The 20,667-nt window shown below is 36.5% G+C and overlaps 2 protein-coding genes across 4 annotated transcripts in view; one reads left to right on the forward strand and one right to left on the reverse strand.

Annotated features, from left to right (window-relative positions):
- The window catches only part of CDC14B (cell division cycle 14B), a 44,463-nt gene extending 40,137 nt beyond the window's left edge, over positions 1-4,326 (forward strand). Inside the window, 1 exon segment of the mRNA XM_030969227.1 lies at positions 986-4,326. Coding sequence (XP_030825087.1) covers positions 986-1,022 — 37 coding nt within the window. The 3' untranslated portion in view covers positions 1,023-4,326.
- A 656-nt stretch (positions 4,327-4,982) lies between these two features.
- The window catches only part of HABP4 (hyaluronan binding protein 4), a 29,854-nt gene continuing 14,169 nt past the window's right edge, over positions 4,983-20,667 (reverse strand). For 2 of the 3 annotated variants that reach the window (XM_030969230.1, XM_030969228.1), the window contains 3 exons: positions 13,912-14,080; positions 12,184-12,360; positions 4,983-11,149 (listed from right to left, as the gene is read on the reverse strand). In XM_030969230.1, coding sequence (XP_030825090.1) covers positions 11,093-11,149; positions 12,184-12,360; positions 13,912-14,080 — 403 coding nt within the window. In that variant the 3' untranslated portion in view covers positions 4,983-11,092. The remainder of the gene's footprint in view (positions 11,150-12,183; positions 12,361-13,911; positions 14,081-20,667) is intronic. The other variant, XM_030969229.1, reaches the window with a different exon arrangement.

Below are 20,667 nucleotides of genomic sequence, written 5' to 3' on the forward strand. Positions count from 1 at the left end.
TATAACACTCACTGCTTTTCCTTTGTGGAGCATCTTTAGATGTCAGCTGCCTTCTATGAAAGAAAGTATTGATGGACATAACACATATCTTGTGATTGAAATAATACTGGGTTTGAGCTGCAGAAAATCACATTTCTAGCCCATAACCCAGTATTTCTCTGTGGATGCCCTTATTTCTCCAGTTAAGACATCTTCCTTGTAAATTTGCCAGTTACTGAGAAGTTCATGTCTGTATTTTAACAAGGTGCATACTGCACATCCAAACCAACTGAGTCATAAGACACAAGTTAAATGGTCTTTTCCATGTCACCACACAGAACAGAATTAGAACTTAATTTGTAGTAAGTAGTTGATAAGAAATTAAATCCTAAGTGGTAAAGGCATTTTGATAGGTAAAGGTATTTAAGGGAATGCAGGTAAAATTATTACAAAAAATTATAATGGGGAAAAGGTGTGAAAGCTGTATAGAGGAATATCACAAAAGCTAATGAAGAGGAATACACTTTAAAAATCTCATATGCCTTTTCTTTGCCAGGTATTACAAAGTAGTCTTCTATAGCCTTGTTAAAATACTGAAAACCACCTGCAGCATTTCAGAACTTGTCTATCTGTAATCTAAACCTAGCTTTAAAAAAATATAAATGTTTCTGTCCTGTTCTTCCTACTTTTCCTGCAGTCTGATACTTCAGAGGGAGAAAAAGAAAAGGAATGCTTTACACAAATGTGCTTAATTAAATTATGGTACTCTGAATCCCCTTTTGCATTTCTGTATGGAACAGAATTTTCTTCATATTGTCTGTAATCAGACCAGTCTGTGCATTCTTGACAATCAGTATTGCTGTGTTACTAAATGGGAGCAATTTTTACTTTTTGTTTCTTTCTTTGAAGTACCATTTGCTCATTTTACCTTGCCAGAAATGTTTGCTTGAAATACACACTGAGTAATGTTTAACTTTTTTCCCTCAAATATGTTTTATTTCAACAGCCAATCCGTCACAAGGAATAGAACAGTATTGCGCTGAATTTTGAATAAGCCACCAGTGTTGAAGAGGATATTCAGGAGTGAAGGGGATATAGAGGGGACTTGATGCAATTCAAGGAAGTTCACTTTGGCTCTATTTTTCAGTAAAAAATGACACAGAACAATCTCTTTTTTATTTGTAGAATAAAATGAACTGTCAACATGTTTGGCAGACTTTTTCTACCATGCTAATACTTTCTCAAAACCAACATAATCTACGTACATTCAGACTCAGGTGTAAATATTTAAGCTCTCTATTATAAAGAGGGCTTGCTAGTATGTATGATGCATGTGTATGAATTGTGATCGCAATCACTTAGCTGCTGATCACCAGAGGGTGGGAGCTTTTAAGTATATAAATCTGTGTTGTGCATTCAGACTGTGCTGAAGTCTTCACTTGAGTCTGAAATCAACCACAAAAGCTTTTACTTCTAATAGTATTGGTACTCTCCTGTGTTGATTGGCTGTTCTTTCTTACTTTGTATAAAGTTTTTTATGAAGATGCAGTATTGAGTACACAATGTAACTGTTGTCCACCAAAGAGTGCTTTATTGTCAAAAGTTGTGTGGTTTATTTAGGAAAAACTAATTGCAAGTGATTAACTTGTTTTTAGTAGTGACAGCTTTTTAGTTCTTCACAACCAATTGTTCTTTGAACTACTTAGAACTGCTTTAAATCTGGTATGATTTTAAAGGGGAGGAAAAACACTACCATTTAAAGCAGTGCTGTCTTATTAAAATGTCATTAATGTTTCATCACTGAAACATTACTGTTTCTTTTCCTATCAAGTCCTTTACATGAAACTTTAAATTACCATATACAAAAGGAAGGAATTCCCCCCTCAGATTTCATCCGTACGCTTGATAACACGTGGACAGTGCTTTGGGACTTAATGAGTGCAGCACACAAAAAAGGGAAAATAAGGGTGCCATACGGCTGAGGTAGTGGAATTCAGGAGCAGGTAAAAATTTTGACACATAACACTTTAAGAACTACAATTTACCTCTGGTAAAAAGCAGTGTAATTTTTAGAGGAATGTACTTGAGACTGAAATTTTTATCCCCCACAGGACTACAGTGGTTTTTTTTCCCTACTTTTCACATTATGACATTTCAAAGCTGATGTACTCTTGTGCACCAGCTAGCTGATGGTTATAGCTGCATATCCCTCAGATGAGGGCTGTTACCACATAGCCTTAATTATGAATCAGTTATCTGTTGATTTAATGACTCTTACAGTACAAAGTGTAAGAAATGGAGAAATCTGCAATGTTAGTAATGGAATAACTGAAGTTTTTAAAGATGCAGATTACCTCGGTGAGAGGGGGAAATTTCAATGAATGTAAATGTTCGGTGACTAGTTTCAATCTACATCCTTTTGAATGAAAACTAAGCCTTCTGTTAGGCTGATGATTTTTGAATGCCAATATGAATATCACACAGTGGTTTGAAAACATTTTCTAGCAAAAGAATCGTGAATTGGAGAGGAAACAGGATGTGAAGTAAGTAAGCTTGCAAATGTTATTTGTAAGTAAGCTTACAAATAACAACCATGTGCTTAGTCAAAATTTGCAAACATGAATATAAATTAAAAAGAACAGGTTTAATGCAAAATAAAGGACCACTGAAGGCTCAGATTGAAAGTATTTCGTTTTCTTCTTGAACTTCCCTTTTCACACCCTTTTCTTCTAGATAAAAAGCATCTGAAAGGGAGGAACTGATCTCATCCCGATAAGGCAATTAAAATTTCTTGGGCTTTCAATGGGGTTGTTTTTTTTTTGTTTTGGCAGAGGTTATTTGGTTTTTCTGGGGTTATTTCAGTTTAGGGGGTTTTGGGCTTGGTTTGTTTGGTTAAGATTTTTTAGTGGAGGTTGTGTGGTTTGGTTTTTTTTTTGGTTGGGTGGGTTTTTTAGTAAGCCATTTTGTGCAAAAGCTTACATATAGGTAACCACAATAGTAGGTCTGTTGCGCAAATATGAGCCTATGCTTCTTTTTGAACAAAATTCTTATCTTGGAAGGCAAAAGGAATGCAAATAGTGAAGTGAAAACCAGAATAAAGATTTAGTAATATTTACTATGTTTGGCTGTGGCCTTCTCTCAGCTGAGCTGCTTAACATCTTTTATTTAACCTAAAAACAATTGGTCTCTTTCTCACCCCTTCCAAATTCCAAATCAGAATTTGCCTCATTTAAAGTAACAAGCAGAGAAATTAGCACTTCTAGGTTCATCAGAAGTAAATTTGCCTAATGCAAGTGCACAAACAATAGCAACTCTAGCTAAACCAAAACTGCATGTTTAGGATCAATGTCTTTCAGGATACCCCATCCACCATCCACTATCTTAGTGAAAAGCACATAAATGTCAAAGGGATTTTACATCTGAGCTTTCCAAATAGCCTTATATGGAAAATTAACTCATTACCTCATTGTGCCACATATAGTTGTATTGCTTAGTTTGTAACGAATTTTTATTACTTTGTCTAACAGTTCTAATATACCAAATGTGTCTTAGGTACAAGAATGAAGAGTGGACATGGGTGAGGAAGTTCTTGGTTTCTAAATTTTTTCTGAATGGTGAAGTATTATGTGCCAAAATAGAATGTGTTATGGCAGCTGCATCACCTTTGCATATCTGTACAACAGAGCAGCTGAATGAAGTTACTTCTGCTATCATCAATTAGGAGATTCTTAGAAATTCTTTCCTCTTTCAAATATGTTACATATGGATTCTTCCTCAAATTCTTAACTCAAAAGATACTACATGCTCAAAAGTTGTAATATCTTGGGTAAAATTGCTGGTTTCCATTACAGCATCAAAAAAACTCAAACACTAACCTGGACCTTGTCTTTTTGCCCCAGTATGACAGTAGAGGAAGCACTGCTAATTTAAAATAGTAAGAGATTATAGGAAAAAACCAAAACATAAATGTGATGTTCACCAGTTTGTTGCACTGCATTTATTATATTAATCGTTTGCAGACTGTCATATGTAAACTCATAGACAGGCTATCAAGGTCTAAAATTTCTTGACTAATCAGTACTGTTCATCCTGATTATTTTTAAACTGTATATTTCTAATCATATTTTTTTAACTTGGATTGACAGAATGAAAGTTTATTTTGCTGAAGGTATTTTTAAGATAAAGCTTCATATTATCTTGTAATATGAATTAGTTCAATATGCATTTGTGTGTCATTTGAAAATACTGCAAATTGCATTTAATTTTATACAAATCACTGAATAGTGAGAAGTGTAAACGTGAACTGTGTAAAATTAAAAATAATCAGAAGGGTTTTTTTCTGTTTTATTTCCAGTATGATTACAAAGCCATCATTTCTGTACCAGACTGACTCATGTGCACTGAAAAAACACAACACACTCAGCTGCCTGAAAATCTTTAATTAAAGCACAGATTCTTAAAACACATTTTTAAGCACATATTTAAAAAATAGAGATATTCTGGCTCTACATTTCCAGGAACTCACATTGGAAAATAGTACCTGCATTTGAATTGCTGGGATACAGTTACACAGTGAAAAAAGCACAGTAAGACAGATCAATGAGATTTCAGTTGTCATTTCTCCTTCCTCTATGAGTATATAGTATTAATTTTTAGAAACAGGCATTATCTTAAATACTCTATACTTTTAGACTTACCACAACAGTGAAGGCTTCCCAAAATAATTAAATTTTTAGGTATACTGATTTTTGCTCAAGCGTGGGTGATAGCCTAGCTTAGTCTTTTTAAAGAATATCCAACAGCAAAAAATAGCTACCAACCGGAATACTTCTTGATCACCCTTCACCTTACCTACATTAGAAAATGCAGAATTTGCACACACCAACCAGAGCCTATTTGACAAGCAAGTAAACTTCTGCTTGCCTCAAAGGTAGAGTTTTATAGTTGGAAAATCTGTGTTCTTTTGTTGTAAGGTGATCCTTTCCAAATTTACATGAATTTAAAGCACCTTTTCCTGATGAACAAGCTGCCTGATGAAGAGTGAATGGTGGAGAACACCAATTTATGCATGTGATGCCCACAGGAAAACACAGTTAAGCCCTATCACATCATTAGCAATTTAAGGAGTACTGGCACAGGGCAGGGGAGGGCAGAGGACAGAAAGAATCCCACAGAGAAAAACTGAACAGTGGCCCAAGACAATTCCATTGAGAAGTCAATGCAAGAATAATCTGTTCACAGTAGTTCTGAGTAACTTCAATTTGGATCTATTTAGCCTCCTTTGCATTGCAATTTCTACATTGCTTATGTAGGAGTAGACAAAAACATGATATAGCAAAAAGGATGCCTTGTTATACATGAAATCTGAGCCTAGTTTCAGAGAGAAGCTGTGCATTAAACCTACCTCACCAAGGGTTTGTTGAGGAAGAAATGTATTTTTCTTGCACTTCTGGTTCTGGGATTGGTTTCATATGGATGTGGCTAATAAGTCCTAAATATGGAATAAGGTCAAGAGAAGAGACAAAAAGGTGATGTGCTTTTGAAGCTCAGGAAAAGATGGACCAGAGCAGTTACAAAGATGAATTTATCTCAACTCAGAAGGAACATGGGGTGGCCTTTGTTTTGGATAAGTGGCTATCAAAGTTTGGGTGGATCAACCAGTACTTCTTTAGCAAGAATGAAGACTAGGACAGCATGGGGAGAATGAACACAAATAAAAGCCAGACAACTGCCATAAGAATTTCAAAGAGAACAATGGGCTTTAAATGATCAACCCTCCCCATTCCTTCTTGACACCTGAGGACACCTCGCATGATGACAGTGAGGATGTATTTCATAAGGACCAATAAAGGGAGTCATACTGGTATTGTGAAGGATCTGTGTTCTTCAATTGCTACATTAATTATAATATTATGTTTGTGTTTTCAGTATACTTTGTATCACTCCAAACTAGAAATGCCATGTGACATGAACCATCTTCAAGTAAGTAAATCTGGTATTAAACATGACACCCTCCATTCATGGGATATTTCCAAGAGCCTTGTCAAGTGCCGGACTGTCACAAAGGGGGTGGAAGAAGGCACCTAGAAAGTCTGTCCTTTAAACAACTCCATTCCTGGTCCATGTCCTCTCTATCAAGGTCTGTCCTAGTACTAAAGGCTGATAAATATACCAGAGAGGCCAAGCAGCCACTGGTGTTTTGGATCCCTCAACCCAGCATGTGGTGGCCCTGCTGCATAAGAGCATAGCAGCAGATGAAAAGCTCTTCTGTGCCACTAGCACCTCCAACCATGCCAGCTGCTGCAGCTCAGTTACAGCACTAACAGGATAAAGTGGCAAACGCCAAAGTCTTTGTATCCTGACAGCATGATGGGAACAGACCCTGGCATCAGCTGTTACTAATGCAAGAAAATCCAAAGCGAGAGTAATGCCAATAGCAGGAGGGTAAATAATGAAACATCACTTCTTACCCTTGTGAGCTTGCTTTTGCCTCTGTCAGTGCTTTGATGCCATTCTTTTAAGATAGCAGAATAATCCATTGTTTTCTGCTCAGTGGAAGGGCTCAATCTCTTCATTATCACTCCTTTGAACACAGCTTTTCTCTAGACATCCTTGTATTTCTTCCTGAGTTCATGTTTACTACTACTAGGTTGATCTTTCACCATTCTTCCCAAAATGACATGCTCACTGGACTGAATCTCTAGTCAGTACTTAAAACATATTATATTTGTCCTGCTTTCATGCTTCTAGGTGTTTTTTGTCCATCTCTTTACATCAGCATCATACCTATTTTAAAGTGAACTACTATTTAACATTGATTTTTTGGAGTTCCATCTCTTCTTCCCACTGATCAGACCTTTCTAGCCTCTGGTCTTCGTTCACTCTGGTGGCATTTTCATTGGGTTTTTCTTTTCCTACAACAGCCTCTAAGGTTCCAAGTCTTTGCTAGAGCTAGCAAAAACTCCGAAAAGAAGCACTCAATCCATAAGCAACAGAAATATAATCAAACAACTAAAATATACAGAATTCCTGGATCAGAATGTGTCAGTTTATTATTCTCTTCTGGCACGAGAAAAAAATTTTGTACCTTGCTGTTATTTTTACGTTTTAGCAGAATTATCCCACTGATTTAATTCCAGTACACAAAATTCAGTATCTTTCATTCAAACAGTAACTACTGTACAAATCTCAACAGAAGAACAACTATTGCTAAAAGCAAGTAACAGCTTATTGAGTCCTGTTAACTAGCTGTAAAACATTGCAGAGACAAGAGAACACAGAATATGAACAGTCACACTTGTTAGTTTTACTTGTAACTAGTTTAGTTACCTAAACAGGGAGAGCAGAAACTTTATTCAATTTACTTAGCATTGGTTCATCTCCAACAGCCATTAAATCTGATGCAGTATCTGAGGCTGCACTGAAGATACTGCTATCTGCAACACTTGTATCACAAATTCAAAAAGGCATTTGCTGAGAAATAAAAAAGAGAAATAAAAAACTGAAGATGAAATGTATTTCAAGTTAAATTCTAAGCAACACAGCCGACGTGTAACAGTTGTTGCTTCCTCCAAAGACTGAAGGCTACCTCCCTCCAAGCACAAACTGTTCAGTACTTGCTCAGCATATGCTACTCAAAGAGAAAAAGCTCTGATTTCATGCCCAATATTCAGTGATTGAAATGTCTTTTTTATGCAAAGAATAATTTTTCACATTCAACTATTGATCCACTGATAATGAGTCAGCATTGCATTACTTCCAACACTGCATGTACATATATATATATATCTGTGTGTGTGCGTGTATGCACACATATATTCAGTTTTTCCTATCAATATGTGTGTATGTGTCTGTGACAGCTCTGGAAAGAAAAACAGAAAAATTATGTGAAAATTGTATAATATAAGATTAAGGATAATCTTAATGGCATAAGTGTACTAGAGGTACAGATTCTGAATTTGGGCCCAATACACACTTTTACTCCAAGGCCAGTTTTCATACCAAAAAAATGTGTAACCAGCTGAAAGCTCATTTCTTATGGGCTCAAATGCCCAATATTCCTATTCATCAACTCAGGGTTTTTACTTCTTAGTCTCTTAATTCATTCTTTGGTATTCTCATCTTAAGCACAGACATTTCTCTCCCCTTCTTCTAAAGGCACTTTTATATTAATATACACTTGCCAATCCTAAACTGTACTACTGCATATGATTCAACTGAACAACAACATATCAACATTATAATATGTAAATGGCAGTCATGAAGAGAGGTGAATTCCTTTCTTTGCAAACTTACTGCAACTTAACATGAATCTAAAACTTAAACCTGAAATGCAGCAGTTTTTCCTAGGCCACTCACTACATTAATCCAAAGAGTAACTGGCAGCAGTGCATTAAAGAATAACATGACTAAGACCTGCAACACAATTTAATCCCTTCTTAATATGCATGCCATATTCTACTAGTGTTTGTATATATATTTACACCTGCTGCCAACTGCTTTACATGAAGGAGTAAAGCTACACCAGGAGTGACAGCAGCAAATCTGTGCTTAGCAGATACAGCTATTTTGGTACCTTAAATATGACAGATGACTGAGATTTACAGTTCTGTTATCACAGCTAGGCAAAGAAATTGCATTCACTGTCATCACTTGCAATTAATAATTTCTATACTTGGATATACCATCAACTAGAGAAACTCTGAAGCCATGTTCAAGTCTGACAAGCTGAAAAATAAAATCGTCACACATACATGCTCTAACTGGTTGAAGCAGTAATCAATTACACTAAATCTCATTCTCACAAAGCTTTGGATGGGTTGTATTTTTTAGTTTTGGGTGGTTGGTTTGTTCTGTTTTTAATTAAACAGTCTTGTAACCAGCCTTTTCTCCTTTTAACCAGGAGTTTACGATCTGCTAACCAAAAGTGGATTATAAAGACACATTTTCACAAATCCTTTAAAGCATTCCCCAAAGAACCTATTTGTCATTTTGTTTGGAAAGGCAGATCAAAGTTAGAAGAATAAACAGTAACTTTGCAACAGCAGGAAGGAGATTGAAAAATAAACAATTCTCTCAGTTTTCTCAGAGAACAGTCAGAACTAAACTGAATGCATCACAGCAGATTGAGCCCAGTAGCACAGCATAGCAAAGATTTGATTTTTAGTAGAAAAAGGGAGGGTTACTTTTAAGCATATGAACACTTTCCTTAGCAAAAACAGGTCAGTGGAAGAGAAGGCTATATTCAAAACATGACAGGAAATAGAAGGAAGCCCTGCCAAGAAGCTCTCCTCATCTCTATGAATTCACTCACTCCAGCAAGTAAAAATACAAATAAAAATTCAGACACATTCTTCCTTGTCCAATGGGAAAATGGGAACAAGAAGGGAAGAACAAGCAAAATATTCCAACAACCCCACAAACAAAATCACTTCTATTCCACATTGATTAAATTTCCATTTTTGGCAGAAACAAACAACACCTGTAAAAAGGGCAGCATCAGGTAAATCTTAAACTGCAGTGATTTCAAGTAACACTTCATGACTACAAAGTGAAGGAGGTATGCATTATTTCATCCCATTCAGTTACTCAAATAGCAGCAGCATGGGTTCCTCTCACACCAAAACTTTGCTTTTGAACATTCTTCCTACTGCAAGTCAGAGCATCTCTATGCCACTACAATGAACTTCTTGCAAAGTAAAAAAATCTCACGTTACAGCACATTGTCATATAAATAATTTAACAATGCAAAAACAAATCCTTTGGGCTTACCTACTCTGCAGACCATCTGTTTGGAGCTTACAGAAAAGAGTCTTTGTAGGATGACTTACATCCTATTTGAGTAAAGCCTTATCAGTGAGCAAAGACTTCTAAGATTGTGAGTACTCTTAGAGCTTACTCCAAAGAAAAGCTTTTCTTCTAAGTTTCATCCACTATCTACTCTCAAAGGAGACTGCTTAGAGTTGCTTAGAAGTGAGGCACAGAACTGGGAAAACACAGATTTATAGTCATCTGCTTTCCCAGTAAATTTAAAGAATGTGTTCAAGTTGAGCAGGCATTTGAAGACTCCTGTGAGGCTGACAGCTACTTCCAAAATGCCCAGTGTGCTTTTCCGCTTCTTTCTTTCTGTCATCACCTCTGGCACCATTTTCTTGTTTCTCTCATATCCCCCAGAATGGCTCTCAATGTCCCCTTGGACAGGGAACAGAAAATCTGGCTCAAGTATGGTAAAGCTGCAATGAAAGAACATTGCACCTCATCCCCAACATCACAAATTTCTTGGTAAGGCATTTAACATTTTAGTTTGTAGTTGCTCCTGCTAAAATTAAAAACTTACTTAATAATTTAGTTCTGTCTTAAGATTAAAATTCTTATTTTACTTAATCTTCAAAGTAACTGCAGACTATATCTTGTTGCTTAAGTAGGAATTAGGGTTAGGTGTCAATTCAAAGCACCTATGCTGCCTTGATTTTAAAGATCACTTCCATTTAGAGAGATGTTCACTTTTTTTTTGGTGAGTACAGATTGCTGTTTAGGGTTTGGGTTTTTCCCCCCAGTTTTTTTCTCCAGACTATATCCAAATAGCAAAAGCTTCCACCTACCACTCTGACTTCTTAAAATAATACCTCAAACCCAAACCAATGTGCACTTTTCTTTATTTGTAAAACACTGAAGAACTGCAACTTGTGACTGTCTGAAATATACACTTCACCCGAAGGAAACAACTTTCAAATATACAGTGAAATTGAGTCCCAGTTGTGGATTGTGTTGTACAGTTTACATTTCACCATGGTGTCATGGAGAACTTGATATAATCTCTATATACATTTTTAAACACTCTTCCCTTTAACTTCACTTGAAGCCTAGTAGGGAAGTACTCTAAGCCTTCCCATAGGTTTCATAAATGGAGGCAGACATTGGAGCCTGTGACAGGATCCCAGTCTACCCATATCTGCAGAACCCAAATCTATTAGCAGACAGCTGCAATCATTCCATACCAAACACCCAAACAACTTTCCAGAAGGAAACTGGCTTCCTTAATCCACACCAGCATAGAACTGGTCTCTTCACAGTTACAAAGCAACTTTGAGATACCACCATTCACAATGGGTCCTCAAGCTAACGCTGGAAAATCCTCAGGATCATCAGGATTTGGAGCAACAAGCTGCACCTAGAATGGAAGAAAATAAGTCTTATAAAAATGAATGCATTTCAAAAGTATCTGACAGCTATGTATATGCATTTTACCCTCAAAAGGGTTCATTCTTCTACTCAAATGCTACTACTACTAAAGGCCTCTTCTACTCAAATTGTATCCATCACTATCACAAGGCTTTTAGCTCAGAACTTGTGACTACTATAGTTTCTTTTCAGTGTGAATGTTTTTATAATGCTCCCTGGAGAGGACCAGAAGGTCACAAGTTCTGCAGCACTGAATGAAGAAAAATTAAAGCAGTCTCAAGCAGAATACAGCATATTTTTAGAAGCAGCATTACTATATTTTTACATTCTAGAACTACTTGAACATATTAGGCTGTCGTTTAATCTCTCTGATCTGTTACCATAAAGAACCTTTTTCTTCCAGATGAAACAAAAGCATCAATACTTCCATATTATTCTAAAAGTTCCTGGTCTGAAAGCATTTTAGTCACAGTAAAGTTTCTGTTAGTATGAAGAATAAAGATGCCATTTTCCAGTGTACAAATGCTTTTTTTATTCCAAAGGAAAAGGTAAGTGATTTTTTTTATAATGGTTATATTGAACACATGAATCGAACTGTAGGATCACAGATTTACAGATCTCACTGTTAGTAAAAAAAGTATCACTGTACCACAAAATATTTTGGAAGAGATACAAGCCTTTAGTTATTTTAATTACTTCCCAATTTATATCAAAACTAATTGCATCCTTTCCTCTAGTTACCATTAGAGCACCCAGTAATCAGACCTTTTGAAATGTATATGTTAAAAGTTGGGAGCCTGAATCAGTATTTAATTTCAAGTAACATAATATGGGCCAGGAACTCAATATGCAGGACAACATACTATGAGACAGGAATTAAAAACAAGTCTATCACTACAGAAATCAAAATTCCACACAAAAAGGGGCAGGACACACAAACACCATCAACAACAGGAAAAAACCCAACCAAACAAACAAAAAACCCCAAATGAACAACACCACCACCACCACAAAATCCATTACCATTACTTCTGGTCGAGGTCCTGTCTCTTCAGGTGTTCTGCCACGACCACCTCGTGCTCCTCTTGAACCACGGCCAGGGCGAGGAAGACTCCCAAAATTAATATCCAGCTGAGAAGTTATATCATTCACTGGTTTTCGAAAGACGTGAGAATTATCTTCAAAGTCGTCTTTTTGCAACTAAAGAGAAGATCTGGTTAAAGTCTACAGTTTTCCATGTATGAGCTCCTCCCCTCCCAGGTACACATTCACACTTATATTATAGACTAAGCAGCAGATGAACCAAGATAGCATCTGGAGTAGAAGACAGGCTTAACTTGTACAGGATTTTAACACAGATGAGGTAATTGCAGCTTCCCAGATGCCTGGGAAATGCATTTGTTGTTGGTTCAGAGATTCCTGGTAACAAAAGCTTCCGTACCAACTCCATAATACTAAAGAAGTTTGTCAGAAATACAAATCTAGGAGGTTTTCAAAGAGACTAGAGCATCAGACCTAAGCTACTTACTCCTACAGTTATGTTCAAGTAATGGATAAAAGGCCATATCAAAGCTACTTAATCAATGTATTCCTCTACGTGCCTGCAGCTATGAGATCACTGTGGTTTTAACTGGGTGTTCCTAGTAGCTAGTGCATGTCAGACTATTGCCCAGCATAACTAATGGGGACTGTAGTAATGATCAAGTGTATGTCAACTGATCCCTTACAATGATGAATCACTTATTCAGTGTCTAATTCAGGGATTTCCCCTGCCTATGTTACACAGTTCCTGTACCTCCTGTTCTGTGTTCACTTTAACAAGGTCTCTTGATACTACCAGAAGAGAAACTTTACAGGCAAAAGGAACAGAAACTTGTATGTACTCTTCACATATCTGCTCTCTTCAGAGTTTCTGGAATGTATCTCCCCACCCCTACCACTACCTCTCAGAAAAGAAAGAGGGGATAATGACAACTCTAACCTAAAAAGTCTCACTAAAAAGAAGGCAGACTCAACAATCTAAAGTGATTAGGCAAGTTTTGATGCTATTATTATAACTAGAGAAAAGGTACATATTCATAAATGCATGTAGACTTCAAGGATCAAAATTCTATCACACCAGACTGTATGCACATGCTTCTGTGACCCTCAAAATCTGAAATCTAAGTAAGCTAGACTCTAAAAGAAGCTTCCCCTCTCTCTCCTTAGAACTAGTACTTCTCCATGGAATTTCAATCTAAATAACATTATGGAGTAAAATTTAGAGGAAATTGGGAGGGGTGAACACTACAGCACCACAAGCTCTCCAAGGTTAGTTCTAAGAAGCAGGACCTAAAAAAACCACACCCTAAAAATCCAAAATTTGTATTTTCAAGTGCACAATGAGATACATGCAAGTGCAAGTAAGCTAAGCGGGATTCAAACTGAGGAAAGAAGTGTATATTAAACTCATAAGCCGAGTTTTTCTAGCAGCATTACTAGAGACCTATACAGGTGGCAGCAGCAGAGCCATAAGGTAAAACAACTTGATATATTACATGTTTGCACAGAAAAAAGGGGAGATGATGTCAGACAAAAACACTGAACACAATTTAAAGCCAGTTTTGGGGCACATGTCATTGCAGTGATAAAGCTTAGATACTGTTTTCTTGCCTATTCAGATTTTACTAAAGCTAGTAGAAAAAAAATAGAGACAGTTTCCTATCCCTGGGCATAAAGGAAGGTTTACAGAATTCCTGAGGCAGTGCTTACATCGTCACTATATTTTGACTTGTGAATCACCACTGCTTTGGAAGGAACAGCGGATTCTGGCTTCCGGATGTTGAATTCAGGCTTTGGTCTATTCCGTTGCTGAAGATTTTTCCACTCATCTAATGTCATTTCTTGAACCACTTCTTCCATTGGCTCTCCTTCAGCAGCCCTAGAAGTTTACAGTTTTAGAGTAAAAAACTTTTTTTTTTTAAATAAAAACAAGATAAACAAGAGCACTTATCTTATTTAACTCCAAACTAAGGATATAAAACAAAACATTTAGAATGTTTCTCACCAAATTATTGTCAATTTCACTTACTCCTCACAGTAACTTCATGTGATAGTTTCACATTAATGTAACTTAGAGTATATATTTGTGTACTCTGAAATTAATCACATGAACAAATGCTGTCTGCAGCTTCCTGTATTAGTACTCATCCAGTCTCATCCTGAATTCAAGTACTTAGATTCTGGACAAAATCATTCTGCCTTTTGATCTGGCATATTCTTAACCCTACAGTTTAATAGTGGATCTACCCATAGTAAATACAGCCACAGTAAAAAAAAAAAAAAAAAAAAAAAAAAAGCATAGTACAGAGCAGTTTTAAAACATACCAATTGCATGGTTTCATTGCCTTGTACTGCACAATGACAGTATGAGGTGAATTCATTTTTTAGCATAGCTTTCAGTCATCAAAAATGTTCACCATATGATGATCACACCATGGGATCTTACAGGTAATTATTAACATTTCCTTTGTTAATTTCACAAGATGCTTCCTTGAATTTTTTGTCAGATGTAGCAACAGACAAGCAGACAGTATTTATCACTTGGCAAAATCAGATTAATCCTAGTCAAATTATCATTTGTCACTAAGTACAATAATTATATATCCTAGAAAAATATATGGAATACATCAGAGGCTGCCTTGCATATTTTTGAACTGTAAAGACAGAAGGTTTTATGTCTGTAATACACAGAGATAAGACAAGTTACATAAGCAAAATACTTCCCTTCCACTGATCATGCTTAAGTACTCTTCTGCCACTTTTCTGCTGCTGATCAAGACATGCCTGGCCAGGACACCAGCTTTTAGAATACTACAGGTTACATTTAATGATACCTACAGAAAGCTATTACCTACTAATCAGCATCACATACAGGGAGAGCACAACTTCCTACACCACCGTAACTCTCTGCTGCATAAACAAGTCAAATACCATGACTTGTACAGGAAAGCCCACACTGATTACTCCAAGATGCTTGAGAAACCATTTCTCCTTATATAGAAAACTGTTATGAGTTACAACAGCAGTTGGAGTTGATTAAGTGGTTCCCTAACAATGACTTTTCTAGAAAGCCCCTTCATTAGAACCTGTCTTGTGGGCAAATGATGGATTTGGTTTTCTGCATTCAGTCATAATTCCACAGTCCTACCAAAAAATTGTAATTTCCCCAATGTAAATATACAGTTTATCAGGTGCAAGTTGGAACTTTTTTATCATGGAAAGATGCAGAGTCAAATGACAATCAGTGACTGCATGTATTTTGTTTTTGAAGTCGTACAAGCAACCCATTGGAATACACACATTTTTTGGAACTGCACTTTATAGAACTAGCCTATATGGGAACAGGCCTAGTCCTTCTTACCTGATTCTGCGCCAAAGCATTCATATTTCTTGCCAAAATTAGACAGTATTTTTGTAAACACCCAGCATATGAAAGGGAGAAGCAGAACTGAACACTAAAGCAGCCCTTAATTTTAGTTCTAGGATTAACGGAAGTTAATTCTAAATTCACTTCAAAGAAGAATAACAAATACATAAGTCCTGCACTACGTGCCTGCCCCTCTGACATGCCTTTATGCCCTGTTGTTTTGAAAATTCCAGCTTTATCAACCAGAAATTCAAGGTTAAAAGACTGGTAAGCAGTCTGTAGCTCCCCTCTCATTACGATCTGAAACTGTATTAGAAGGACTATTAGGGGAAAAAATAGTTTACTGAGTTACATAAAAAGGATACTGGTGAAAGAAACAGCTACTTCTGGAAAAACACCAACAGATATTGTTGCATCTGTAAGAGCATTAAGAACACATAGCCCCAAAACCATTTCAATTTGCTGTCCTCAAGAATAAGAGGCCAAACAACTTTCGATCAATTATTTGAGCTTCAGTTTTGGGAATAAGTGTTAGAAAAACAAGACTTCAGGTAAACACTCAGAGGAACTAAAGAGAAACATGATTAATAAAAGTGTCTCTATTAGACTGATTTAATTTTTCCTAAGCCGTATCTCAGTAAATTGCATATCTGAACTTTGGAAGTCTTTTTTTCCTCCTCTCCCATGAACCTTTCACCACATTACAGAGACAAGGTTCCAGTCCTTGGCAAGAGATGCAGAAAGATGCAGAACTGACAGCAGTACTTGAGAACTAGCTATCAATATTTCCATTTGCAAAAGCAAGCCAAGAACATGAATGGGAGTTTAACAGCATAAAATAGTATTTACTACATTTTCTGTGGCACAAAGATTGCCCAAAAGAAGGGCAATAGTACAAGTATTCAAGAATACTGAATGGCTTCTGATTCAGTGGTAGGAGATGCTAAAGTGACCCAGTGATTTGAAAACAAGCAAACAAACCAACAATCACCAGAAAGTCCCAAGAACTAGAAATACGAACACTCAGGCAAAAGTATCAGCCACCCAAATATAGAAAGAGCCACTAACAAGGCAGCAGCTCTGAAGGAGGGACCTCAACTCCCTGGATTGTGCAGGAGCACTGCACTCAAGTATCTGTTCCTTCTTCAACAATACAGTATGTATGATAAGGAGCCATATCAACAGTTTTGTTTGGAACAGCTGTTATTGCTGGTAGGGTGGAACAATATCTCAACTGAATAACGTCTTTTACATGGGAATGGGTGAGAAGTCCACAGTAGCACTGCAAGACACAAGTCTAAAACACATCATGTACAATGGGGAAGCCTTTAAAGATGTGCAAAGGAAATATACATAATGCTAAAAAAATTTGCATATCCATTACAATAAGGCAAGACCTCCAGGAGAAAAAAAAACAACTAACATAGCAGCTTCTATTTTTCTAAGTATTAGAAAGACCATCAGAGGACATTGAAATCTCCAGTAGCAGAGTACATTAAAATCAACTGGACAGGTAACAGAAGCAACAATTAAAATTGGTCATGGCTTGGGCCCAAAAGACCCCTTTCAGGTCTAAATTGCTATGCTCATAAGAAAACACGAAGACATTTGACCACACAGCAACTTGATCTCACAAAAAGCAAAATAGCAAAAAGAGCTATTTCTTTCAAAATTACACATACAACAAAAACATCCACTTGCCAGTTCCAAAGGAAATACTTGCAGATTTACACTGCAAATATTTGAGTTTTTCAACTGCAAAGTATGGTTTTGGCTTTTACTCCAAAGGATGGTTTTAATTGCTAGGTTATTAGCAGTACAAATTTGTTTTAGGATGTCAAGACTCTCAAGGGGAAACACCTATGAGTGAAGCACACCAACAAAAACCTCCATATCACATTTTGGACAGACACTTGATTGCAGCAAGTTATTTTGGACACCAAGCCAGAATGGAAGTGCATTCTGTATATTACTTTCTACCTTCTAACGTTATACATTTTTAGTAACTGCTTGGTGTGCATTTTCATTAATCAAATTAATAAGCTCCTTGGCACACCAGCAGTCATGCTTACAAAACACTGCCAGACAACTAAGCACAACCTCTGGACATGAACAAACTGAATTTACAATCAAAGTCCTACCAAACCACTAAATTAGAGCCTTCGGTAATAGTTCCTACTGCTTCAGTGTCTCCAGTGGATGACAATAACCCTTTAACTATGCCTTGATTGCTGTGTATACAGTAAAACAAAATACCTTTGCTTTTTACTAGAAGGAAGGTAAATGGAAAGGAATGCCATTTAGCTCAGCTATTCACCTATTATTTTCATATTAAAAATGATGACAGCAGGTCTCTCCCAGATCAGTTTTTGTATTATACAGCTGCACAAAGCAAATGCTTAGCCAGCTTCTATCAAGAAGTCAATGACAAGAAGCTTTCCCACTAAACATTATTTACAAGCGAATTATCACCAGCTATAGAAAAGTTTACAGTTATATAAGGTAAGACCAAACAGCAATTGTACAAGCTTACTATGGAAGAAAAACACTGAATCAAATACTTACAAAGCTCTGGCCTGATCTATGAACAGCTTTATGCCACCATTAAACAATAAAAAACAAACAACAACAAAACAAATAAACAAATGAGATAAATAGCTAAAACATCTTGAAGATAAATTGTTAAAGCTTCCTTTTACATAAACAACGTGATACATAGCTGCGCCAGAAGGAAAACTATCATGTGAGAAAAAAAAGTAAGAAAACCCCACAAGATTAAATAAAAGCTCTGCAAATACCTTTAGGAACAGGAATTGATTAGCCCATGTGTTGTACTGAATAAAACCAAAAAAATCTAATTTGAATTGGTCAACACAAGTGTGTTACATTGTTTGAACCGTGAAGAAAAGTTCAACCAAAAGCAGTTGTCAGGCAAGTTTATATTTCTGCACTACCTATGTATTTTATACAGGGTCAAGGTTAGGTTTTGCTTTTGCAGCAAAAAAAACCCCTATATTAGCATGCGGTTTGGGATGACATAACTAAAGATAAAAACTGTTGATACACTCAAGAAGATTTGAGGATATGGGAAGAAACACCTTGACTTATATCATACCATACAAGTATTAAAGAAACTCTTATCCAGCAATACTCTGCAAATAGAAGCTCAGGAATGAGAAAACAGAGTCTTAAAGGCAAGACCCCGTAAGTCACAGAAGCCCACAGAACCTCTTTTCCAGAGTTGCATGGAAATAAGCAGTACCTCATCAGAAAGCTCCACACCATCTTCATGCAGACAGGTTATTCCCAACTTCAAAGAATACATTTTTTTTACTTGTAATTTTAAATGGAAACACTTCAGACTAGAAAGAGAATGAGAGATGAAACAACACCAAGTCTTCAATCTCTTTCTCAATGCAAGCACACAACTGCAATAAAGCAGTAGAAAATAAATGGTTACCTTGCAGTCACTGCATTTTAGCATCAAAATGAGAATGACCCTAGCAGCAGCCAAAGCAAACACACAACCCTGTATAATACTGAGGCTGTAGCAAAAGCAGAAGGTAGCCTAATTTGTGTTATCTGGACAGCAGAGGCAACCTAAGCATATAAGACCTTTAAATACATCCTGAAGCCTGAACACCATATCCTACCAGCTTTTGCTTTTAAACACTAAAACAACAACAATTCTATCTTGTTAAGGGGTATGCCATACAACCATCCCTAATGACCTAGGCACTAACCACACAGGTATCTCCTGTTAGTGCCTAAATACATAGGGTCACCAAGCTGACACCCCCCAAAAAGAAAGTGCAGGGAGATTTATGTAACTCATGTTTTGTATACAGATTTGTAAGCCTTTGGGACAGCATTTATTGCCCTGAAAGGAGTACACAGTGCAGAATTTTGTGCTTGTAGGTTACTTGCTTTTTTGAATAATTTGAATTTCAGTGGACTATGCCTAAATTAATCTTAAAAAAAATACAAACAGGAGTAAAATCTCCAGAAAGGCTCCCAGTCTGACTAAATATCTAGTGATCTCTAAGAAAGATGAAAGAGTTAAAGATAACTGGCAAATTCTGCCAGAGGCCTTTTCCACTGTATACACTTCTCATGCCTTAAGCTCTACCATGAACAGATATTGGGACATATCTACAAAGAGCTTGAATTGAAGTAGAAACAAGTACAAGCATGAAACAAAGGTACCAGAAACTGACAAAATCAAAATTTTTAAAAAGCTGAATAACTGTTTTCATATTTAGCTAATACAGTGTATTTTTGTCACTGTACCTACACTGCCCATCCAATTTAAGTTAGCCTAGAAACATTTTTTCAGTTACAAGTCATTCAAAGACAGATTTCCCCATGTGTATACACCTTTACCTATATATTAAAACCTACTCTAAAATTAAAAGAATCAAAGTCATATCAACTGAACCTCTAACAGGGTTAAACAATCTGAAGATATAAAACAGGTTTTGTTGTCTAGTTAGCTTTATAATTAATAAATGAACCCATATCACTAATATCTGGAGCTGCTCCATGAAGTAAAAAAGGCTTCACAGCAACAGAAGAAGCTGACATACTGCACTGACCATCTTTCACTCATTAGGAGATATGCACCACATGCTCTTTATTCTTTCAATCTTTTACTTAGATAAGACTGTCCAGTTATTTTTCTTATGCCAGTGCTCATTTATTTGCCATGACACTGATTATAATGAAAGCCACAAGACAACGGGCACATTTCTCCCTCAGTTTCCTTATTCTAAGGCTCATAGCATTTCCAGAAATTTTCTCCAAGTTCTATTATGGCCTCTCAAGAACAGATGATATCTGCATGATATTAGTGATTGGTGAATAGGAACTTAGAGTAGCTCAGTGTATTTTAAATGTGTTTGTACAATTGCATGGGCACCTCAAATATCTGTTGATAGGGAAGAAAATGCATGGTAGTTTCTACAAATAGACGAGTGAAAAAGGTAAAACAGAGTATGTAGCTCCTCCTTAAATTATCACCAAATCTTAGGAAGTTAAGCATCACTGTGCAATTAAATGCAATCTCCAACTGTATAAATCAAGCTTCAGTCAGAATTAGG

Source organism: Camarhynchus parvulus, chromosome Z (assembly GCF_901933205.1).
Source record: "Camarhynchus parvulus chromosome Z, STF_HiC, whole genome shotgun sequence".
In the NCBI taxonomy this organism is placed as follows: domain Eukaryota; kingdom Metazoa; phylum Chordata; class Aves; order Passeriformes; family Thraupidae; genus Camarhynchus; species Camarhynchus parvulus.